Consider the following 23,901-nt stretch of genomic DNA (forward strand, 5'->3'; position numbering starts at 1 on the left):
CAGGCCCAAACCATGATGCTGCCACCACCATGTTTGACAGTGGGGATAGAGTGTTCAGGGTGATGAGCTGTGTTGCTTTTACGCCAAACATAACATTTTGCATTGTTGCCAAAAAGTTCAATTTTGGTTTCATCTGACCAGAGCACCTTCTTCCACATGTTTGGTGTGTCTCCCAGGTGGCTTGTGGCAAACTTTAATCAACACTTTTTTATGGATATCTTTAAGAAATGGCTTTCTTCTTGCCACTCTTCCATAAAGGCCAGATTTGTGCAATATATGACTGATTGTTGTCCTATGGACAGAGTCTCCCACCTCAGCTGTAGATCTCTGTAGTTCATCCAGAGTGATCATGGGCCTCTTGGCTGCATCTCTGATCAGTCTTCTCCTTGTATGAGCTGAAAGTTTAGAGGGACAGCCAGGTCTTGTTAGATTTGCAGTGGTCTGATACTCCTTCCATTTCAATATTATCGCTTGCACAGTGCTCCTTGGGATGTTTAAAGCTTGGGAAATCTTTTTGTATCCAAATCCGGCTTTAAACTTCTTCACAACAGTATCTCGGACCTGCCTGGTGTGTTCCTTGTTCTTCATGATGCTCTCTGCGCTTTTAACGGACCTCTGAGACTATCACAGTGCAGGTGCATTTATACGGAGACTTGATTACACACAGGTGGATTGTATTTATCATCATTAGTCATTTAGGTCAACATTGGATCATTCAGAGATCCTCACTGAACTTCTGGAGAGAGTTTGCTGCACTGAAAGTAAAGGGGCTGAATAATTTTGCACGCCCAATTTTTCAGTTTTGATTTGTTAAAAAAGTTTGAAATATCCAATAAATGTCGTTCCACTTCATGATTGTGTCCCACTTGTTGTTGATTCTTCACAAAAAAATACAGTTTTATATCTTTATGTTTGAAGCCTGAAATGTGGCAAAAGGTCGCAAAGTTCAAGGGGGCCGAATACTTTCGCAAGGCACTGTATGACCACGTGGGAACCCTAACCCTACCAATGTATGTATCAATTTAATCAATTTAATTACGTTTTTGAAAGATAAGGTCCTTATGCTTCCAATACCGTACCGCTTTGAGCATTGGGGATCAGAATACGCCTTCGTCCAATGACTCGTATGTGCAATGTAGTAGAACTGATCAAAGGGTAAGGCCATCCCACAGCATTGGCCATTTCATGTTTCTGTGGATCATGTGATTTATGACAGCCACTTCAATGCGCTCACCCCGGCGTGAGAACCAGTCCAGATCAAAACAGATAACCCTCTGATTTATAACCGAGCATGGTTCCCATGATTGTCGGTGGGCAGTAGCCAGAAATGCTGATACTTTTTCCCTTAAGGAATTAAATGGTTTGACAGTGATTTACTAACGTAAATCTTTCTAACAGACCCGTGATAAAGAGAGTGCACTAGGCCAGTAAATACCCATCTTGGGAGGAGTGACCAAAGTTGTTTTTCCTTTATACCTCATTGGGCAAAAACTGTTTGAATCCATTTTTTTCCACGTCATTTCAACACAAAAAAATCTACGTGTTGATGACGTTGAATCAATGCGGAAATCTGATTAGATTTGCAAAAGTCATCAACTTAAGGGCATTGTCTTATTTTCACATTTTTTTGGTTGATTTCACGTTGAATTCACGTTAGTTGAAAACTCAACCAAATGTAAATTAAAATTAGATGTTAAACTGATGTCTGTGCCCAGTGGGACCAGTTCCAAACCAACGGTTCGTCAGGGATGCTGATACCCTGCAATCGCGTTGACATATTCTTTCTCCAAGGGAGAAAATAACTGAACCAGACTCTGTACATATTCCCTCTTTCCCCTTTGAATACCATCTCGCGAAACAATAGGCTAACCAATAACATTATAGCATACAATTGTCTAGAGGTGCAGTCCAAAATTGTCACAACAGACACATGGAAATTGATATATTTTTAAACGTCTATGTCTATAGGTCCCTACAGTAGATATAATTACAGAATAGGGTGAGTTGTTGTCTCGAAAGGCTGTAGAAATGTTGGTGACTGATTTACAACTCTGTGTACAGACAGTGCCAGTTATGCAATTGTTATTATGTGTGTCTCTCTTAGGGAGTTTTGTTTTACCCATCCTCTCAATAGCACATAACAGGAAGGATGAATATTTTCCCTCACCAAAATAGATTAAACATATACTTTGTGGTCTTCAAAAAACTATTTATTTTATTATGGCGTTAGAGCATTGGCACATACTCTGGCTCCATTGATCTGCTGTGGTGAAAACAAAGAAGAATATTCTCTGAGTGGCCAAATATATTTATATAAAAACGTTTTTAATCAGTGACATCTGTAGAGTAGGCCTAGAGGGCTTGTTTGCATAGGCAACTGTTACAAAAGAAAAAAGCCAAACAAGTTACAGTTGTATCATTGAACTGCAGTTGGATGTACTAGGCTATTTGATGTGTTGTTTTTGTACTTTCTAAAGGAAAAAGCGCCTGTCACTTCTTTCCAGCAGCAAATTGAAGTGCACCATCAAATGTGTATTCTTCTATCTTCAATATAGCTTGTAGTTCATCTCATATTTACAAAATGAATGGACGAGATTAGAAACACTCAGCTTCGATTCATTCGTTGACTGATTATCTCCAAACCCTTTGGTTCTTCATCTGACTGATTAGAACAACTCCTAAAGACACTGCCCACTGTCATGACGTTGAATCAAAGTGGAGAACTGATTAGATTTGAAAAAGTAATCAACGTAAGGGAATTTTGTATATTTTTCACCCAACTTTTAACCTAAATCCAATGACATGGTAACATTTTTGGTTGACAACTCAACCAAATGCACATCAAAAGTAGACATTGAACTGATGTCTGAGTCCAGTGGGTGCTTTCTGAGTGTTTATCACATTATTTCCCCACCAAGAGAATCAACTGAGTTGAGGTCAGAGCAAAACACAACTTCTGCTGGATATTTTAAGGGATTTTGTTTCTATTTCACATATTCAGAAAATAATAGTCATAATAATATGAATTATACAGCCAATTTTGGGGAAGCAAATGGTCTAGTGACAGTGTTAAGAAAATTATGAAAACAAACTGACACTGAAAATGGAGGAGAAAAAGACAGAAGCTAGATCGGTCCAATTTGAGTGTTGTTATTCAATAAAAATAAATCATTAGTACATTTTAAGTGAATTTCATTATCGTCGCTCTCGCTCCTATAAGATAACTTGCATTTGCTCTGAATCTGCACACAATCAGAAATTAAATAAGCTGGTGGAATAAAAGTCCATGAACATCAAAAAATCCAAGCTATAGTTAATAAAACAGTCTTGTTCCTTTATCTTCAAAGTTTGGAAGTCCTCTAGTCACCATGAGACCTTTGAAAAGTCAAACACTTAAAAGGCTCCTACTTCTGTTCCCCAAGGTCTGTATGGTTTGCTGCTGCTGCTCTCTCTGTCTCTGCTCTGCTGTGAAGTGGATGTGGTGGATATGGAGGGGCTCACAGCTGAAGCTACCATAGATGTGCTACTCACACTGTGAGGTGTGAAGATGGGGAATCCTCCAGGGAATGACAGGGGAAAAGTCTGGGCCGCAGCAGCAGCAGCGGCCGCAGCGTGAACAGTAGCCGAGAGCGACAGGAGGGAGGTGGAGAGCGGGGGGACGCAGGGTGCCACGCTGCCATTAGAGGGCGCCCTGTGAGAGGAATCGGTATGGGAGAAGGTTGCCGTTAGGAGGGCCGAGCCACGCTGGGGCACCTCCACAGACAGTCTGCTGGCGGCACTGTCTGAGGAGGGCAGTCCATTCTGCTGGAGGAAGGTGGTGGGGAAGGGGTGGAAGGCGGCGGCCCAGTGGTGAGGGTGGAGCGCCTGCTGGTGGTGTGCCATAGATGAGGTCATGGCAGCCGCCTCCCTCTGGGAGGCGCAGGTGCTGAGGTGGGAGACCAGGCGCACACGCAGGGGGTCGCTACTGTCTAATCCCTCCACAGAGCTCAGGTATCTGGCCACCTCCGTCAGACACTCCCTGAAGCCCACACTCATGAAGTCCATGGCCAGGGAGTGGGCATCAAAATACCCTATAGAGACAGACAAACCGACAGACACAAAGGAGGGATATTGAAATGATGAATGACAAACACCTATAAATACTGCCGGTCTCTCTGCTGATCTGTAATGTAGCCACCAGCTACTGATGGGAGTGATTACTAAATGGAGAGGGATGGATACATGCTGGTCTCCGAGGCTGACCATTAGGGCTCCGTCTGTGCTTCCAGGCATAACCTTAACAGTCTGGGATTGTGCTGGGATGTTTATATGTTCGTTTTGTCTCACCTGTTTTTACACTTGCCGAAAACCCCAAACAAACCCCTGACAGGGCAACCTGTGAATGCAGCCTTCTCCACTACCACGGATTTATGAAAGCAAACACAATCCAAGGGTCAAGTGCTCCTTTAGTCCCATCAGCACTTTTCCACGAGTTCAAACCTACCATTAGCATTGATTTCCACTTGTCAAAGGGGACTGCTCACTCAGATTTCACTACACAGTAAGGCAGAGAGAAGCAGCCAATTAACTCCTTACCTTTACCGCCAGTGGCCTGCAGCATCTTTAGGTGATCCACTGTCATCTGCAATATTTCTGCCTTCTCTAATTTGGCTGAACCCTGCAAGGAGCAACAGGATGTATGAGTCTTAGAAGTCTCCTAACTTTCAATGAAAAAATATCCACAAAATGTCATAACTGTTTTGATGAAAATGAAACTTTTGAGGAAGTTCCATTTCATTTCAACCCACTTGTTTTTCAAATGCAGTTGGGACAAGTCGACGTAACTCTGATAAACTATTATTGATTCGATCCCTCCTTCTCTTCTCGATGATCTACAATAGATAAATATTTTATTGCATACTTTGAAATATAACAATACAAGGCCTAATAATAATAATTTTAACAATAACGCAACAATAATTAAATACATGTTTAAATAATAAGTAATACACAATAAAGATAACTACAATGGAAAAAGAGGACAACAATGTAAATAAGTCCCAGACTTTAGTGTGTGTTATCCGCGATGATTTTACTCATGTACATTTACGTCTGTGTGTTCGTTTTTAAAATAGTCGAATTAATAAACAATAAACGAATCTTCATTATTAAATAATAAGTTATACATAATAATAATGATGATAATAAACTACTAAATAAATAATTACCCCTCTTCGTTTTTTTCTTGCCATAACTTGGGTTGTTGTTGTTGGGGAGCCACATCTAATAAATGATCCATTGCTGTGCCTGCATGGGACAAACATAAGATATATGTTCATTTTACTCAACAGAATGTTTTCTTTTTGTTATGGATGAGCAAGTATCCAAAACCACACAGTTTACATTGTGTAATTTATGCATCAATGCATATTTTGATAACACTAATGTAGCCTGCACTAACACTCTATGTATAATACCTTAAAGATAGTTCTCCAAAATGTTCATCGCTCATGAACCACCCATAAAGGTGATGATTTGCACTTGTCACCTAAAAGTTTACACCAGAGTGAAACTTTTTTGGCATGCACATTTGACAAACTTTACTCAAGTTAAAGGTTTCATCCGTTTTGCCTGGTGTACACGCGGGAAAAAAGACCAATGACATTCTGTATCTACCCAACATTTACCCCACATCTCCATCTTTAAGAACTCACCCAGAATAATTATTCTCACTGCCGACATCAATAGTTTCATCCATGTCGCTGTCAGAAGTACTATCCTCACAAGGCCTCTTCATGGTGATACACTCGCTGTCTCTACTAACGTTCCGTGGATGGGTGCGCGTCCAGGTAGACTTGACTGGTGCGTGTACAATTCCCTTTGTACAGCTTTCCCAACGAGCCGTTGGAGCCTCACCTCACAGATGCAGGGGAGCGTAGCTGCCAACGTCCTGCTTGGGAACACCCACATCAGAAAAAACACGCACCGAGCCAATGAGCAATGAGGAGAGAGAGGTTTGTGCTCCAACGCTGGACCAAGTTCGCTAGATAATTGACTGCACCGTTTTAGTACTGTTAAAGACACTCGCGAGCCGCGAAAAGCGTGAGGAACTGTTTACACGAACTCGGAATGTGACAGAACATACACAGGACATATAACACTGCTTCAACCATGACAAAACACATATGTGTGGCAGATAATAGTCAATTATAGTTAGCCAAACCGTCACCTGAACTTGAAAAAAGAAAGCAAATGTAGATAATAAAAAAAGATGATCAAAATCTAAAATATATAATCATTGATAAATATATAGAATTTATGTTGCTAAAATCATTCATCTTCAGTGAGAAAAGCATCCCTCTGCGCAACCTTTCCTGCAAATGTCCATGTCTCCAAATCAATTTTACACAGCTAGGACAATTTTTTCCCTGTTTTTTTGGATAAGTGAGTGTTTCCAGCAGCAGTGGACATAGGGACAAGGACATATTATATACTATTACTACTTTTTTATTTCCCCCCAGAACTTTATTCAACATCATTCACCGTCTGATATTTGTATTTGATTTATTTAACCTTTATTTAACTAGGCAAGTCGGTTAAGAACAAATTCTTATTTACAATGAAGGCCTACCAAAAGGCGTCCTGCGGGGAGTGGGGTGGGGATTAAAAATATAGGACAAAACACACATGATGACAAAAGAGACACCACAACACTACATAAAGAGAGACCTAAGACAACAACATAGCATGGTAGCAACACATGACAACACAGCATGGTCCCAACACAACATGACAACAATAGGGCAGCAGCACAACATGGTAGATTCACAAAACGCGGGTATACAGAGATGACCAGTTTACAGAGGAATTTAGAGTGCAGTATGCAGAGATTTAGTGATGTACTTTTGAATTATGTGTTGAATAGTTGGAATAGTTTGCCAGAATAACCTGAAGAAATACATTTTCATATTTTATCTCATTAGCCTATTATGAAATGGCTGTCAAAGGGATGGTGTGTTTAAGAGAAGTTAGATAATCTAAGGAAAATTGAAAATGGTGGAACTGAACATCCTGACCACAAGCCATCCTAATCTGCCCCCAGGGAGGGGAAGGAGTGTGTAGTGTGTACTGTATGACATGTACTTGCATGGAGAATGTCAAGAGTCTACACCTGGTCTTGAACTGAGAATGTCTACTAAACATAAAGGACTATAAAAAGAGTAGATGGAGACATGGAGGTGCCAAGAACATCTGACGTGAGCCTTGGTAAAATATATTTTCACACATCTGAATAATATGCTTAGAGATCTGTCACTATGGCTGCGTCTCTGATCTTTTTTTTCACTAATTAGCAATCCACTCTGAAAAAGATCTGAGGTGAAAAGATCGGATTTGATTGGTCAAAACAACAATTAGTGGAAAAAAGATCAGAATTAGGCTGCTTGTGCAAACACAGCCTTGGACCCAAAGCAGATTTGCAATAGATAGGGAGTGCTGTTTGGAACTGAAGTAAAGAAATTGGGAAAAATATCAAATAAAAACACAGAAAAAAGGTAATTATAACTGAGGATCCAAAAGAAAGGAAATATTAAACCATAGACAAATGCTGCTTCTGGTTTTAAACACATTGCAGTTCCTGTGAGAGGAGTGGCTCACCACAAGGCAATTAAGAGGAACACACACACACACACACACACACACACACACACACACACACACACACACACACACACACACACACACACACACACACACACACACACACACACACACACACACACACACACACACACAGGGGCACATATGAACTGGGTCCCCTGCCAGTTGGAGGCTCCAGCTGTAGTTCGTTTCCTGGGTAAAACAGTGAAGATAGTGCATTGTTTGGTGCACCCCCCCTCTGTCATGTGCCTTACCCCTGGTGGAGGGTAGCACAGTCTCCCAGGCAGCTTGCCAGTGTGATGACTCGTTCCCACAGCTCACCGCACTGCAGTGAAACCCAATCGCCGTGTGAGAGGCAGCCAGGAACACAGGCTGGGCTGGTATGACAGGGAGGTTACCGCTAGCCAAGCGTCGACCCCATTGCCGACACCACTGCTCGTAACCCGATTCTTCACATTGTTTGTGTTTGTTGTTTGCCCAATTGAACTAACATGATATAAAAGCTTAGGCAACTTTTGACCTTTCACACGTTCATTTCTTTTTCACAACTTTGTTTCAACAGCGAGGTGGTATTTAAAAAAAAATCCTGTTTGTGAAAAAAGTTCATAAATAACTAAGAGGCTGGTCTCTACTCCCTCTCCCCCACTTGCTGGGTCTGAGAGGCTGGTCTCTACTCCCCCCCACCTCCTGGGTCTGAGAGGCTGGTCTCTACTCCCCCCACTTCCTGGGTCTGAGAGGCTGGTCTCTACTCCCCCCACTTCCTGGGTCTGAGAGGCTGGTCTCTACTCCCCCCACTTCCTGGGTCTGAGAGGCTGGTCTCTACTCCCCCCCAACTCCTGGGTCTAAGATGCTGGTCTCTACTCCCCCCACTTCCTGGGTCTGAGAGGCTGGTCTCTACTCCCCCCCACTTCCTGGGTCTGAGAGGCTGGTCTCTACTCCCCCTCCCCCACTTCCTGGGTCTGAGAGGCTGGTCTCTACTCCCCCCTACTTCCTGGGTCTGAGAGGCTGGTCTCTACTCCCCCCCCACCTCCTGGGTCTGAGAGGCTGGTCTCTACTCCCCCCCCACCTCCTGGGTCTAAGATGCTGGTCTCTACTCCCCCCACTTCCTGGGTCTGAGAGGATGGTCTCTACTCCCCCCCACCTCCTGGGTCTGAGAGGCTGGTCTCTACTCCCCCCACTTCCTGGGTCTGAGAGGCTGGTCTCTACTCCCCCCCACCTCCTGGGTCTGAGAGGCTGGTCTCTACTCCCCCCACTTCCTGGGTCTGAGAGGCTGGTCTCTACTCCCCCCCACCTCCTGGGTCTGAGAGGCTGGTTTCTACTCCCCCCACTTCCTGGGTCTGAGAGGCTGGTCTCTACTCCCCCTCCACCTCCTGGGTCTGAGAGGCTGGTCTCTACTCCCCCACTTCCTGGTTCTGAGAGGCTGGTCTCTACTCCCCCCCCACCTCCTGGGTCTGAGAGGCTGGACTCTACTCCCCCCCCCCACCTCCTGGGTCTGAGAGTCTGGTCTCTACTCCCCCCACTTCCTGGGTCTGAGAGGCTGGTCTCTACTCCCCCCCACCTCCTGGGTCTAAGAGGCTGGTTTCTACTCCCCCCACTTCCTGGGTCTGAGAGGCTGGTCTCTACTCCCCCTCCACCTCCTGGGTCTGAGAGGCTGGTCTCTACTCCCCCACTTCCTGGTTCTGAGAGGCTGGTCTCTACTCCCCCCCCACCTCCTGGGTCTGAGAGGCTGGACTCTACTCCCCCCCCCCACCTCCTGGGTCTGAGAGTCTGGTCTCTACTCCCCCCACTTCCTGGGTCTGAGAGGCTGGTCTCTACTCCCCCCACTTCCTGGGTCTGAGAGGCTGGACTCTACTCCCCCCCACCTCCTGGGTCTGAGAGGCTGGTCTCTACTCCCCCCACTTCCTGGGTCTGAGAGGCTGGTCTCTACTCCCCCCCCACCTCCTGGGTCTGAGAGGCTGCTCTCTACCCCCCCCCCCCCCCACCCCCCACCCTACACACACACACACACACACACACACCTTCGGGGTCTGAGAGGCTAGTCTCTACTCCCCCCCACCTCCCTCTTCCATACCCACCTCTTGCTTAAAATCAGTCAAATTTACCTGTCAACACCCGTGCACAAGCTCTTTCAGGTGTGACCCAGGGAATAGAGTAAATAGAACATTTAGTCCTACTGGGACTTGCCCTACCAATCCCTCCTATGACGAGAGATATCTGCATTTTAAACCAGTGTGTTACTGTAAATGTATTCCTTTAACATGTTTAATGACTAGCTGTGATCAAGCCGAACAGCTAATGACAGCAATAACAATATTGGGTCTCAAAACCCTTGAAAGGGATTTCAAAGGCAGTTTTGATATTATAATTTGCAACAAATGTGGCAAAGTATTCGAGAATTAATTTCACGTGTCCTCCAGATCATCTAAAACAGTGTAAGCTGTTGAACATTTAATTTGCCAAAAGGGGGATCAAATTTCCTCCTCCTTTATCTGTTTGTTTTCACGTTCCATCCTTGGTAGATAGAAAACAAGAGCCACTGCTAAAGATGCAGGACATTAATTGAAAACATAAGTCAGAAAATGGCTGCCGTCGTTGAGTCTCCTTGACGGCATCTTGAAACAGTATGTCTTGTGTCACCTCTTAGAATAGTCTGAGCATGAGGCTGGTTCAGCATTGGGCGACATGTGCAATGGCATAATGTACTGTGTGTGTGTGTGTGAGAGAGAGAGTGTGTTTGTATGAGAAAGAGAGAGTGAGCGTGCGTCCTCCATTCCCATGCAGAAGGAAGGATTCTTGTCATCCCAAACATACCCCAGCCTCTGCCCCTGTGCCATGCAATGGGGGCCCGGCCCCAGCCCCAGCCCCAACCCCAACCCCAGCACCATGCCTCAGCCACAGCCCCGGTGTGCCATGGTATCAGTGGTTCCCAAGGCTGCCCAGCCTGGGAAAGGCTGTGTGGAGTCGTTCCAAAATCAGCATTACATGCATTATTGTTCTTGTCCAAGTCCCCAGCACACAATGAAAACAACAGCAACAGCCACAATCTCAAGCCCTCCTAATACAAGGCTGGCCTTAGTAACCTGTGAGCTGCCTTCTTTAAACAAAGTTAACTGCTTCATGGCAACAGATGCGTTCTCTTTTCTTGGGGTCCGACAAGGACGTCCCCTTTAGCCACACCCAAAATGAGTGCAAAACAAATGGATGTCTTACAGAATGTGCAATACAGACCTTGGATCTACTGTGTAAATCCATTACTTTTGAAGAGCACTGAGAGCTGCACCTGTTAATACCCTGTATTTGCTTGTATCATTAATGATTCAGCCCTAAACTGTCTATTTAATATTTAGAATTATTTTAGACTTTATGACAAACTGTGAGCAATAAATTAATCCATCCCATTTAATATCAAAACATTTGTGTATATCATTTCAACATGTTAGCTAAATTAACTATCCAGTCCTATCTAAATAATCCAGACTCTTCCTTATTGTTGTTCATTTTGTCAGAGACAAATGACCCTCTGTTTATTTTCCTTAAGAGTGGGAACGAGCTGTCACTATGACAATGCCCTGGCTGGGCGGATTCCAAACCTCTGGACTCCAATTACATTATAGGCCCTTTATTAGTGTTTAAGGTCACAAAGAGACAAGCAAGTGCATCCTATATCAGGAAGTAGTGTGCGCCTCAGGAGTGAAATATTTGGCTTTTAGTCGGAGCAGTGGCCGTGAGTCGGATATCCTGGGAAGCGAGAATGCGGCAGACTGGGTCCAGGCATCGTACAGGCCAACACTGGAACAAAATGGCAAAGAATAATAGGTCTCTTCCTGACATTCTCCCAATCACACTGCTGTATTTCTGTCTGGCCTTTTTAAAACCAACATTTGTATTTATTTATTTTACCTTTATTTAACTAGGAAAGTCAGTTAAGAACAAATTCTTATTTTCAATGACTGCCTAGGAAATAGAAACAGTGAAAAAAAGTGGGTTAACTGCCTGTTCAGGGGCAGAGTGACAGATTTGTACCTTGTACCTTGTCGGTTCGGGGGTTTGAACTTGCAACCTTCTGGTTACTAGTCCAACGCTCTAACCACTAGGCTACCCTGCCACCACAACATGTCTGGAGTTCCCCCTCACAGGTTCGGAGGCTCTGTTCAGTAGCCCACAAATCCTCCCCCATTCTGCATTGACAGCTCCTGGTCCAGAAAAGGTGTGTCCAGATTGCATCACTCCATAGGGTAGGTATTCATGTTCATGCCCAGAGAACTCGAATGCTTGAGGACGAGCACATTCACTTGTCTGGTGGTATGTTTTTTTTTTTTGCAATGACAGACCTTTAGCATCCCTGTGGAACAAGTGGTACAGAACATATTTATAGACACATTACAGATGGATGCTCCATTTCACTGTTTCTATTTCCTGTCTAGTCACCTGAATGTTTGGTCAGGATACATGCCTTAGGAAGTTATGGGTCTCCCTACAGCTTGTTTTCTATTTCACTTTTGAATTGCAAAGCTTTCCACCAAAACCCTTCAACTCATTCATTAAAATCTGCAGTAGCATCCCTTGCCAAAAACAAAAATGTACAATGTTTTTTCAAACTTACAAAAATGACCAGTCCATATGAACAGCATGGAGTGTCTGATTTGTTGTTTTCACCTCTAAAAGAAGGAAAGGCACACACACACACGCACGCAGCATGCGCTATGCACACTGGAGGGACTCCCGTGGTAAATTTGTAAAAGGAATTAGCAGTTGGGAGTGAGGAAGTCATAAGTCACACATAAATTGACCTGACCACTGTGAAGTCGCTGCCCTGGCCTGCAGGATACAGCAGGTGTCTTCTTGGTGATTTTAGCATGCAAATCTTGTTCGATGATATAAGATCATATTCGATGATTACATTTCTCTAAAACAGGGTGTAGGCTATATGTGCACCACCAAGTTAGAACAGTAGGCAAAATTAAGCGGTGAAAATAGACCAAATTATTAGGGTGAGGCACATTGAACATTGCATGTCACAAAAGATACGCGTCATATAACACTATTTGATGCATTAAATAAGCTTTTAATTTGACATGTCACATAACAGAATTCTATTATAGAATGTTGTGTGTGCTGAATTTACACGTGCAAGCCAAGCGCCACCACTACTATCAGAACAACTGTCAAAGCTGTACAAAAAAAGTTTGCAACGGACTGGGGACCCTCAGACTGGGGACCCTCGCCGCAGGCACAGGACTGAGGACCCTCGCCGCAGGCTGGGGGACTGGGGACCGTCGCCGGAGACTGGGGACCGTCGCTGGAGGCTCCGGACTGGGGACCGTCGTCGGAGGCTCCGGACTGGAGACCGTCAACGCTGGAGGCGTTGTGTCATGGATCCTCACTGCAGGCTCCGGGCCATGTATCATCACTGGAGGCTCCGTGCCATGGATCCTCACTGCAGGCTCCGGGCCATGGATCCTCACTGCAGGCTCCGGGCCATGTATCATCACTGGAGGCTCCGTGCCATGGATCATCACTGGAGGCTCCGGGCCATGTATCATCACTGGAGGCTCCGTGCCATGGATCATCACTGGAGGCTTCGTGCAATGGATCATCACTGGAGGCTTTGTGCCATGGATCATCACTGGAGGCTTCGTGCCATGGATCATCACTGGAGGCTTCGAACGTGGAGCCGTAACCGGTCTCACCAGACTGAGGAGACGTATGGGAAGCCTGGTGCGTGGAGCTGCCACAGGGCTTACCAGGCTGGGGAGACATACTGTTGGCCTGGTTCGTGGAATCGGAACAGATCTCACCGGACTGGGGAGATGCACTGGAAGCCTGATGCGTTGAGCAGGCACCGAATACACTGTGCAGTGGAGGCGTACTGGAGGTCTCAAGCGTAGAGCCGGCACAACCCGTCCTGGCTGGATGGTTACTTTCGCCCGGAAAATGCGGACCGGAGACACAGTGCGCAGAGCCGGCGCAGGATATCCTGGGCTGAAGAGACGCACTGGAGGCCAGGGGCGCTAACCCGGCACCATCCGTCCTAGCTGGATGCCCACTCTAGCCCGTCAAATGCGGTGAGCTGGAATGTAGCGCACCGGGCTGTGAACGCGCATTGGAGACACCGTGCGCTTCACCGCATAACACGGTGCCTGAACAGTAACCACGCTCTCCACGGTAAGCACGGTGAGTTGGCTCAGGTCTAAACCCTGACTCCCCAATCTCCCCGTGTGCCCCCCCAATTTCTTTATTGGAGCTGCTTCTCGGGCTTCCGTGCTAGCCGTTACCCTGTGTGACGTTGGGCCCCTTTACTAGCTGCCTCCGCCTTCCTCGCTGCTTCCACCTGCTTCCACGGCAGGCGATCCTTTCATGCCAGGATCTCCTCCCACGTCCAGTATCCCTTTCCTTCCAGAATGTCTTCCCATGTCCATTCTGTCTGCTCCTCCCGGCCATGCCGCTTGGTCCGTTTGTGGTGGGTAGTTCTGTCACGATCATCGTCACGGAAATGACCGGACCAAGGTGCAGCGTGGTGGGCGTACATTTTCCTTTATTATAAATGTTGCCAACAAAACAAAAAACAACAAAAATGAACGTGAAGCTTACTATGGCTATAATGCCACTAACAAAGACAACTACCCACAAAAGACAAAAGGAAAAAAGGCTGCCTAAGTATGATTCCCAATCAGAGACAACAATAGACAGCTGTCCCTGATTGAGAACCATACCCGGCCAAAACATAGAAACACAGAACATAGAGTTTCCCACCCGAGTCACACCCTGACCAACCAAACATAGAGAATTAAAAGATCTCTACGGTCAGGGCGTGACAGTATTACTTTCTTAGCTACAGTATACATATCTCCCTTGCATATTATATAATTTATGCAGCAGCATACAAGACATTTTTGGACTCACCTTGTGAAGATGGCGCGGCGGTCATTGCGGTGAAATTTGGTCATCAAACTTTGTCTTCAAAGTCTGGCATTCTCTGGATTTATGGTGGAAACTGGAGAAAAAAACACACAGCCACTCCATTGAATAGCAGCCTAAAGTTAGTGGTTGCTTTGCAAAGCTTGCAGTTAGCCACTGATTACTTCCAAACGACTCATTGTTGAATTTGGGATTTCCAACATGTTGAGTACTCTTTATGTCCATTGGCCGATGAGCACCAATACATTTTATCTATATTTTCCCTTCCTTATTTCTCTTCGTATGACAAGGAATAAAAAGGATATGCCAGTAGATTGTCGACTTGATTCATGATGATGACTGCTAGCTTGCTAGCTAAGATTTTGAAAGTATGATGTTGACATGATCAGTCCAATCAAAGCTACTGTACATATAACGCGATTTGACATCATTTTATCTGTGGCCAATGACCTTGAGTCTTCTTGGAAGGGCACATGTAATATAACTCTATGGCATGATCCAAAGGGCTGATATGTTGGATGTCTACCCTTACTAAGGACTTAAATTTGGCGATGATGTACTGTCCCCATGAGTGACAGAACACTGAGCCAATCATGGCACAATGCTCCTATTTTCTGCTGGATCGCCCCACCACCACAGAAAGCACTGAGCTAGGCTGAAACACCTGCATTTTGGAGCTATGTGTGTATGCAGCTTTATTAACTGAATTATATATATATTTTTTACATTGTTTGCAAATATGTATATATATATATTTATTTTTGCAAAACAATGTGGGGCTCAAAACAGGTAGGGCTCTTCCCCACCTGCCCTGAATGATGGGTCACCACTGGTGGTCTCACTGGTCTGGTAAAGAGATATGCTTTTAAACTACTTTGAAACTACTGACCCTTCCCCATAGTACTCTAGTATACCACTGTCGTTCATGGGAGTACATTTTGACCCCCAACAACACACATGTGCACACTTTGTTTGAACTTCAGAAAGTCAGAAATAACCAATACCATTAGTACAGAATTGAATAGACAACTGAGTAGCTAAGTTTTGTTACGCAAGAGATTTCTCACAGACGTCCTAGTGTGTTCAGTGTCTCCAGACTGACCTCTCCCCTCCAGCACCCAGACAGCCATCTCTCCTTGGGGTGGGTGTAGACCCGCTGGCCCTGAGGAGCCACAAGGCTGTCCAGGAAGCAGCTCTCAGCCGGATACTATCAGGGCAAGACCCGCTAGAGTCACAACACTGATACAGCCGGTCACTGGCTCCTGATAAACAATGCTAAATATTGTTGTTATGGGCTGTGCCCCACGTTGCCCTATCACTGTGTTTTCTTCCACTATGAAGGATGCCTGTGAAATGGCAATAAGGTTGTGTTCACACACTGTGCAGGGAGTTTGTGATGAGTGATATGGATGGGAACTATGGTCATTGATGTGTGGGTAACACTTTATTTTAACAGTGCATTTACCAAATGCAAGTACAAGATAAATATCATAGGAAGCAATAGCAATTCCCATATGACCAACATTTCTTGAAGCCCAGCTGCATCATGGGAATGGACCTTTATTTCAGGCCAGTCTTGAGATTAATGCTATTCTAATTCAAGATGGGCTTTTCACGGTCCCCCATCACTTTTGGGAAGACACTAAAGCGCTACAGCTTATCAGTGATAAGACCTGAAGGGCACTACTACCACACGTGCTTGACCCTTGCCCCTCCTCTCTGGCTCTCTATACCCAGGCAGTCCAGTACATTCTACCCCAACCACCATGGATAATCTCTGGAAGAATGTGACAACAGTGGGGTCAGCTCCCTTATCGGGGCGCGTGGTGGTTGCCAAGGGGGCGGCCGGGTGCCAGCAGGCCCCCGATCACCCACACGTCCAGCTCCTCTTCACACACTCAGCGCGGGAAACACTGGGAGGGACAGCTGTGGCTGCAGAGGCCCAGGCCTGGAAAATACCTGTCATCAATGGGCCCGCAGAGCACCCAGAGGAATCTGAGGCCGTTCCCAACAACCACCACAGATAGACGCAGGGAGAGAGAAAGGTGTCCCCGATAACTCCCAGATACACACTGCTCTGCTCTTTCCCACTGGGCTGGCAGATATCACGTGCCTGGACTAGGAGGATTTTTCACCCTGTATGAGAAACTGACCTGGGAGGGAAAGGAAAACAAAAACAACTATTCAGTTTTCTACTTAGACGTCAAGGCCATTTTTGAATATTCAAAAGTCTTTAAAGTCATCTTAAAAGAGGACTTGGTTCTGTTTTATCATATAAAAGACCCTTCCCTGCAGAAGCATCGTCCACTCACACAATAAAGGCTTGATTGTAGATAGCGTGAATTATTTATCTGTCAATTTGTTTCTGTTGAAAGTATTGACCAGCCATGCTTACCTCATAAAAGGATATGGGACCAGAAGTTTAGTGGCCTCTTGGAATAATCTATTTATGTGATCTCAGTGAAACTTGGGCAGTGAATGGACCTGGAAGTGGCTGCCCATTGTTAGACCGGTCAACAGGATAAGCTGACAAATCTATGAGGCATAATGGCACACTCTATTCTTCTTATTGACCAAACATCTGTGGGGGGTTAACTGGTAGTTAGAGAAGTCCATGGGACCCAAGCTGGCTGCCCAGAGACGTGCTGCAGCCCTGTGTGACTGCGGCGCCAAGCCAATGGCCGTCGCTGCAATTGTTCGTAACCACGCTCTTTGTTTTCCTGTCGTGGATCTGGTTGCTGGTCTTGGTTCAGGTCCACCGATGAAGACGAAGCCACAGCCTCTCCTCTTTCCCAGACTGTAACCTGACAGGACCTGACTGCCAAAGGGACAGAGTAAATAACGGGCGGTGACAGAGGGCTGGCACGACACACACAGGGGCCTTAGTGTGCTCTAGGGTCCGGGCCAGGCAATGGCCAAGGCCTGTAGGGAACGGACCGTGCGGGGTTAAAAGAAGGTCCCCTCCTCACCGGCACTGAGTGACCACTCCACTGGCCTGGCTTAGAACTCAATGTAGACAGATATTAGCACAGATCACGATAATGTGATCTAATGTACCCACTACGAAAGGGCAGTGTTGAGATTATTTTGTGTCTCTTTACCCCCAATGAAACCCTTTTCCACAGAGAAGAAAGCCCAGCAGGGTGGAATGGCGGGTTAGGCAAGGCTGTCATATCTACCCACTGCAGTTTGAGATGAATGACCATGGAAGGGAAGCTTGCTCTTGAAATGTGTCATGGCTTCTGCACTTCTCAGAGCAGGACTGTTTACTGGACCCAGAGTGGATGCGTCCACACATCCATGACCTCATATCCTGCATCACATCCAGCTAGCTCCCCATCATGATTTTTATTTCCTACCTAGCTTTGTCTTATGGCTCTGGTTTCTTCTCTGATGGGAGGATGTAGTCAGAATGGTTGGTATAATGGACAAATTGGGCCCCTTTTCGTTTACCAGCAAATCTGATCCCAAAGGCAGAAAATACGTCTTTTTTTTGTTCAACTTGTCCCTTTGAGATGGAAATTTAGGGCTGGTTTGGTGAGAGCCAGCAGTGTTGGCAGAGCAGGTGCCAGTAACCACCTTACACACACACGCGCACACAAACACACACACACACACACACACACACACATACATACACATGCAAGTACGTTAATACACACACCGCCCACACAGCCTGCACATGGCTTTCATGTTTTAAGATCAGAGGCCCTTGACCAAAAGAACAAATTTGAAGTAACCCTGCAGACTGTAAGTGTTTGATATCTGAAAGAAGACTCCTCTCATCTAAAATGCCACTTTTATATCCCAGCCTACTTGTATGCTCTCCCAATGGACTTTGTCCTCACTGTTTTTCATTTTCTGTGCACAAAGGAAGATAACCGTCTTAGTTAAGACCTACTGTATCAGGTCCTGAAAAAGAGGAACTTCCTGAATATATTTATTGTGAAGATGTGGGAGAAAAATGTCTGAACATGGAGTTATGGACTCCTTTTTTGTCATTTGATTTAACGCTGTGTATTTCTTGTGCTACCTGTTGATGTCACACAGTTTAGACATATAGATCAAACTGATTGTTTGTTTGCAGCCCCCTGTCTGTTCCATTGGAAGACACTGTGTGAGATCGTACAATTGTATGAAGAAACAACCTGCCACACACCATAACACTCAGGAAACGCGGCCTCCCCAGAGGGTGGTCAGGGCAGAGGTCACACAGACCTCCCACGGGAAACACATAAACACATCCCCTGAGCTGTGATGTTGTTGTCACTGGACATAGATATTACGTGCCTTGTAACCTCTCGTAATGCATTCTTCAAATTGCAATGAAGGTAACCAAAGAGCTTGCAATTGAAGTCAGACATTGGAGATCACTAATACTTAAACAATGTGATGAATAAGAGAACATTAATTAATGTTTGTTGTTTTTACGGCACCGATATTTGTTATTTTGTACAGGCAATAACATAAAGATAGCTTTGTGTGCTTTTCAATTAGTTGTAAATCTATTCTACAAATCTTCCTCTGCAAAGTAGTTTTCAGATAGTAAATAATTAATTCCCAATTAATACCAATTACTTTCTGCATGGAAGCACATACTTTCAATTGACATTGCTAATTAACTTCTGATCAAGCATCTATCACCCCAGCACCCTGAGAGAAGAATGCCAGCCAGCGCAAGATATCACAGCGGGTATCTGAAACACCAACCTCTGGAAAGACACGGTGCGGCCCGGGGAGGTGGCGGTGGGAGTGCTGCGGTAGCCACAGCAGTAGGGGGGATTTTGTCGTGGGGCTGTTGGGAAAATAATAGCTCCGAGGTAGACCGTGGCAAACAGGAAGGGTGTGTACAGGATCTCATTGCAGCTGCTGTGCCGAGCGTCGTCTGTTCCCACAGTCTTTGATGTGCGGGCACACAGCGCTCTGTGCCATGAGATAAACACTCTGGGATAGCGGGTTTGTTTGTGTTACACATAACTCCTTAATGAGAAGTGCCCGGGCCAGCCGCTGGGAGCCTGTGAGAACACCAGATGGGGGGAGAGAGGTGGGTGCGCGGGCAGTGCCAGGGTAGTGGGATACGTGTGGTCGACCGCGTGCTAATTGATCATTGACATGGACGCCATTGATTGCTTCACGCCGTGGTATTTGAGTTTCTATACCGTCGTTTCCCAATGGGGACCCTGGTTTCCTCTGCCACATTCCCTTGGTTGTCTGGGATAGGTTTTTAACTGTCTTTCCACACCATAGGTTGATACTATACTAAACGTTCAATAGGTAATGTTATGGAAATAGCCCAGGCCTGCTGCCTATTCCTTCCAGAATTTAGCCTATGCATTTTGTAGTCTACATTACTCTTCCCAGAGCTTGGTCCTCAATAGGCTACACTGTCCCAAAAATACTTATTACAGGAAAAATGAATACACATAATAATGATTTATTACTTGTTCATCACCGTATTAAATAGTTAATTAGGTGTTATATCATGAAATGAATTTAACCAAAGAAGCATCCCAGAAGGGGACATCAGTCCATGTTGGTCATTTCATGACCATTCCTGTTCACATTATATTTGTGACACGATTCAGGAAACAAGGCGTATGTCACACACATGACTTCACAGGAGAGACGTTTTTTCAAAATGCGTTTTTTTGGGGCAGAAATGCCTTCTTGAACTTTCATATATCTTAATAACAAACTTGTATGCCATCTGTAAATAGCAATACAATTGATAAATTACGAGCCTTTTTTGGTTAAGACACAGAAAAATAAATTAGCCTTCCCACTAGCTATGATTGGCTGAGATAATTAGTGGGTTGTGTAACGTCGGGAGAGTGATGGGTGTGGAGTCAGGCGCAGAGAGCAGAAGTTTCACAGGAAAAACGCTTTAATGTTCTCAGAAAACAAGAACAGGTACAAAAATGGGTGAAGCCAAAACACAGGAGCAAACACAACCCAAAGACCACTGTTACATAAACCGGACAGCGAAAACCCAAAATCAACAATATACCACCTAAATACAATAACAACAAGCCTGCACAACCACAAGCGGGCTAAAGAAACTTAAATAATACCCACCCCAAAAGCCCAACAAGGAACGGGTGAAAACAATTAGACAAAAACAAACGAAAAAGGGATCGGTGGCAGCAAGTAGACCGGCGACGACGACCGCCGAGCACCACCCGAACAGGAAGAAGAGCCACCTTCGGTGGTATTCGTGACAGATTGGACAGAGAGAAGAGTTCAGATTGGTCTGCCATAGAAGCTCGTCAGTCTGTGTTGGTAATCCTGTCGAACGCGGCTTTAAAAATATATATATTGTGTAGTGGAGCTGCATATTTGTGTCTCTCCACTTTCTGGAGGATAAAGTTTTAAAAATCAGTGGAATTAGAGTATGATAGCTAAAGAGATGTCTCCGGATTACATCTTCAAACTAAGGGCAACAGTGGCATGGCATTCCAGACAGGGAGACGCGTCCATGCACGATGATGTATACAGGTAAGATAGTCTAGCGTCAGCTAGCTCCGTTTTCAGACATGACATGTTTTCTAATTTTGACAGAAAGTGGTTTAATCTCTAGCTAAAGTGTACCGTTAGCTAGCTCATGTTAGCTGGCTGGCTCCCTAACTGACGTTATTATCTGTTTCCCAGAGCCGCGTGCAGTTCTAGTTAGAGCCTAATGTTAGCTAGCTAACATTGAACATGGTTGGTTAGCTCCCAGCATTGTGTCATTTTTGGCACTGTTTCTTTGTTTAACTAGCTAACTTTGGCTGGCTGGCTCGTTAACTAACATTACGTGATGTGTGTACAACACCCGTTGAATATACCCGGTGTCAGTAAACGTCTGCAATAAAAGCGTAATGAAATTGTTGCCAGCAGAGCTGGTTAGGCTGTTTTCAGAGGCAAACAAATCATTGGCCAGAGCGTCAAGTGTGCGCTTCGAGAGCGAAACGAGATGGGTGGGGCTAAAGCTTATGGTGAGGGTGTGAACAATGCTGAATGTGTGTAGACAAAGAAGAGATCTTCACTAGATCGCAAACATTCAAAGGCGATTTTCTCAAATGTGAGATTACAAGTTGATCAACTTTCAAAGTAAAATTACTTTCCCATTGTTCCTCAAATGCAGTGTATGATATAAATTTGTGTAGCTCTAAGTCTCTACTTTTATCTAATGTAAAAAACACAATTTCAAATTTTGCTACATAAGACCGAATCCAGGTGGTGAGTCCCATTTTTCCATTAGTCATGCATTTTGTTTTATATCATGTTTTAGAGTGCTTTCCCATTGCGCATAGTTGCAGAAAAGGCTTCATTGTCTTCTTGTGGATGTTATTCTGCTCCTGTTTTAGGATACAGTGGTTGGAGCGAATCCCTTTTGTCCTCTCAGACACCCATAAAACATTAGACTCACCTTGGGAATTCTGAGTACTGAGAGACTATGGTATCAAATGGTAGTGAGGCAGACATTCCTCTGTGGGCTAAATAAAGTCTGTGAGACACACTTTCTCAGAGTCAGAGGATACTTTCAAGTAGAAACAGAGGTCCCTGTGTGTGTGTGTGTGTGTGTGTGTGTGTGTGTGTGTGTGTGTGTGTGTGTGTGTGTAAATCCCATTACACTGTCATTGCCATGTATGGCATTGAACTGAACTCTGATTTGAGTATTTCCAAAACATCATAGGTGACATGAAAATCTCTGCTATTACCAAATCTTGTGATTAAAAACTTTTTCCAAACTGTGTTCTAGAGGGCATTGGCAAGGGTCAAAGGTTCATTGTAATGGTTGTAAACCTGTGTGTTAAATGTGTGCTGAGCTGTGAAGCCTGTATGAGTCCGAGAGACGGGAGAGAAGGGAAGGCCGGGAGTATTGAGGGTGGTCGGTCAGTTGCCTGGGTCAATCCTTCATCAGTCACCTTGTACCTCCGTCCCAGGCCAACAACTTTCTGAGGGCCAGCCGTGCCACCCTTGTATCGACGTGATTGGGACCCTTGGTGACCGGCTGTTAATAGTGTGAGGGGAAGGGCAGCGTCAGGGCCAGGTCGAATGGCAGGCTGGTCAGCACGGCGGCGAGTGGCGTTCCTCCTCACCTAAACCGAAAGGTCAAATGTTCACATTACATATGAGCTGGCATTTCCCCATCTGTTCACACCTGAACCGACTGCTGCTCCATGAACAGTATACCACCCCACTACGCGCCTCAGTCTACTCCACCTACCCTGGTATTAGATTTGTACTCTTGTGCCCTTTCTGTATATGACTGTCAAATAGAGCTGTGGGGGCAAAACTGACATTGTATCTAATGAAGTGTGAATTTCTCTGTGCCAGAGAGAATTTCTGTGTCTTTGCATTCAAAACAACTTCTTGGTTGATTTGGCATTATGTTGCTGAATGTGAAGACATTTTTCACTTTGGCAAACACCCGCTTTCTTGTTTGTGACCCCTTTTGTGGGCTTGAAAATAGACAATGTCTTCTGTGAGCCATTGTTCAGGTCTATTTATAAAGCGAAAAAGTGGTGAGAGACAAACAACCACTGAGTTCCCCAAGGTACAGTTGTAACCACCGTTTCAGAAGAATTCTTAAGAGATGCGACATTACCCCTTGGTAAAGCTTTGACCATTGAGAATAATGTAACATTTCATTTGTTTGGACTATTCATCACAATAAACCAATAGTAAGAGATCTAGTGGTTTGGTTTGCACTTGGTTCAACTAGGTGCACATCATTTGAATTACATATATGAATATATGTAAGGCAATACAAACATTATGTAGGTTAGTCACCAATTATGGGGATTACATGTTTTATTATTCTGTGAGACATTGCTTTGAGCAAAACAACAATTTGAATGTATGTTGTTTTGCGGTCTTATGCTACAAGGCCTGTCAGATCTGGTTCTACAGTAGTGCCAGTATAGCAGACAGTTCCAAAGCAAGACTGTTTTCTCTTGTTTCTGATTTGTTATTATAATGAAATCTGAAATATTCATTATAAATTACCATTGGAATGAAGCTTTTTACTCGCTCCACTGCAGCTTCATACACTATATTTACAAAAGTATGTGGACACCCCTTCAAATGAGTGAATTCCAACTCTATATTAATGCCCATGATTTTGGAATGAGATGTTCAATGAGCATGTGTCCAAATACTTTTGGTTATGTAGTGTATTTAAATCCACCATGTAAACCTTTATGGTTTAAGTCTTTAAATGGTCAGTGAAGGTCAATGATAGGAGTGTGTAATTTTGTCACGTTTAATAAGAAAAGGTTGATTACATCACTGTCTTTCAAGCACATACAAAGCCTCATCCTACTTAGAGAATAAGAGAGGATGGGCACAATAGGCTGAGCG

At 44.8% G+C, this 23,901-nt stretch overlaps 1 protein-coding gene across 1 annotated transcript; it reads right to left on the minus strand.

Annotated features, from left to right (window-relative positions):
• Nucleotides 1–2,277: 2,277 nt before the first annotated feature.
• On the minus strand, nucleotides 2,278–6,112 carry LOC109900244 (hairy/enhancer-of-split related with YRPW motif protein 2). The gene is made up of 5 exons (XM_020495932.2): nucleotides 5,694–6,112; nucleotides 5,208–5,286; nucleotides 4,788–4,871; nucleotides 4,576–4,657; nucleotides 2,278–4,070 (listed from the first exon to the last, which is right to left on the minus strand). The coding sequence occupies exons 1-5, from the start codon at nucleotides 5,774–5,776 to the stop codon at nucleotides 3,394–3,396; spliced, it is 1,005 nt and encodes a 334-aa protein (XP_020351521.1). The 5' UTR covers nucleotides 5,777–6,112; the 3' UTR covers nucleotides 2,278–3,393.
• Nucleotides 6,113–23,901: the final 17,789 nt, after the last annotated feature.

The sequence above is a fragment of the Oncorhynchus kisutch genome, linkage group LG12 (genome assembly GCF_002021735.2).
Source record: "Oncorhynchus kisutch isolate 150728-3 linkage group LG12, Okis_V2, whole genome shotgun sequence".
NCBI lineage: Eukaryota > Metazoa > Chordata > Actinopteri > Salmoniformes > Salmonidae > Oncorhynchus > Oncorhynchus kisutch.

Excerpts from the sequence above, each read along its gene's own strand:
- LOC109900244 (XM_020495932.2), bottom strand. The coding sequence starts at position 5,776 with ATGAAGAGGCCTTGTGAGGATAGTACTTCTGACAGCGACATGGATGAA. Across the intron at positions 5,287-5,693 it reads AGTGAGAATAATTATTCTGG|GCACAGCAATGGATCATTTA; the intron begins GTGAGTTCTTAA and ends TGTCCCATGCAG. Across the intron at positions 4,071-4,575 it reads GCAGGCCACTGGCGGTAAAG|GGTATTTTGATGCCCACTCC; the intron begins GTAAGGAGTTAA and ends CTGTCTCTATAG.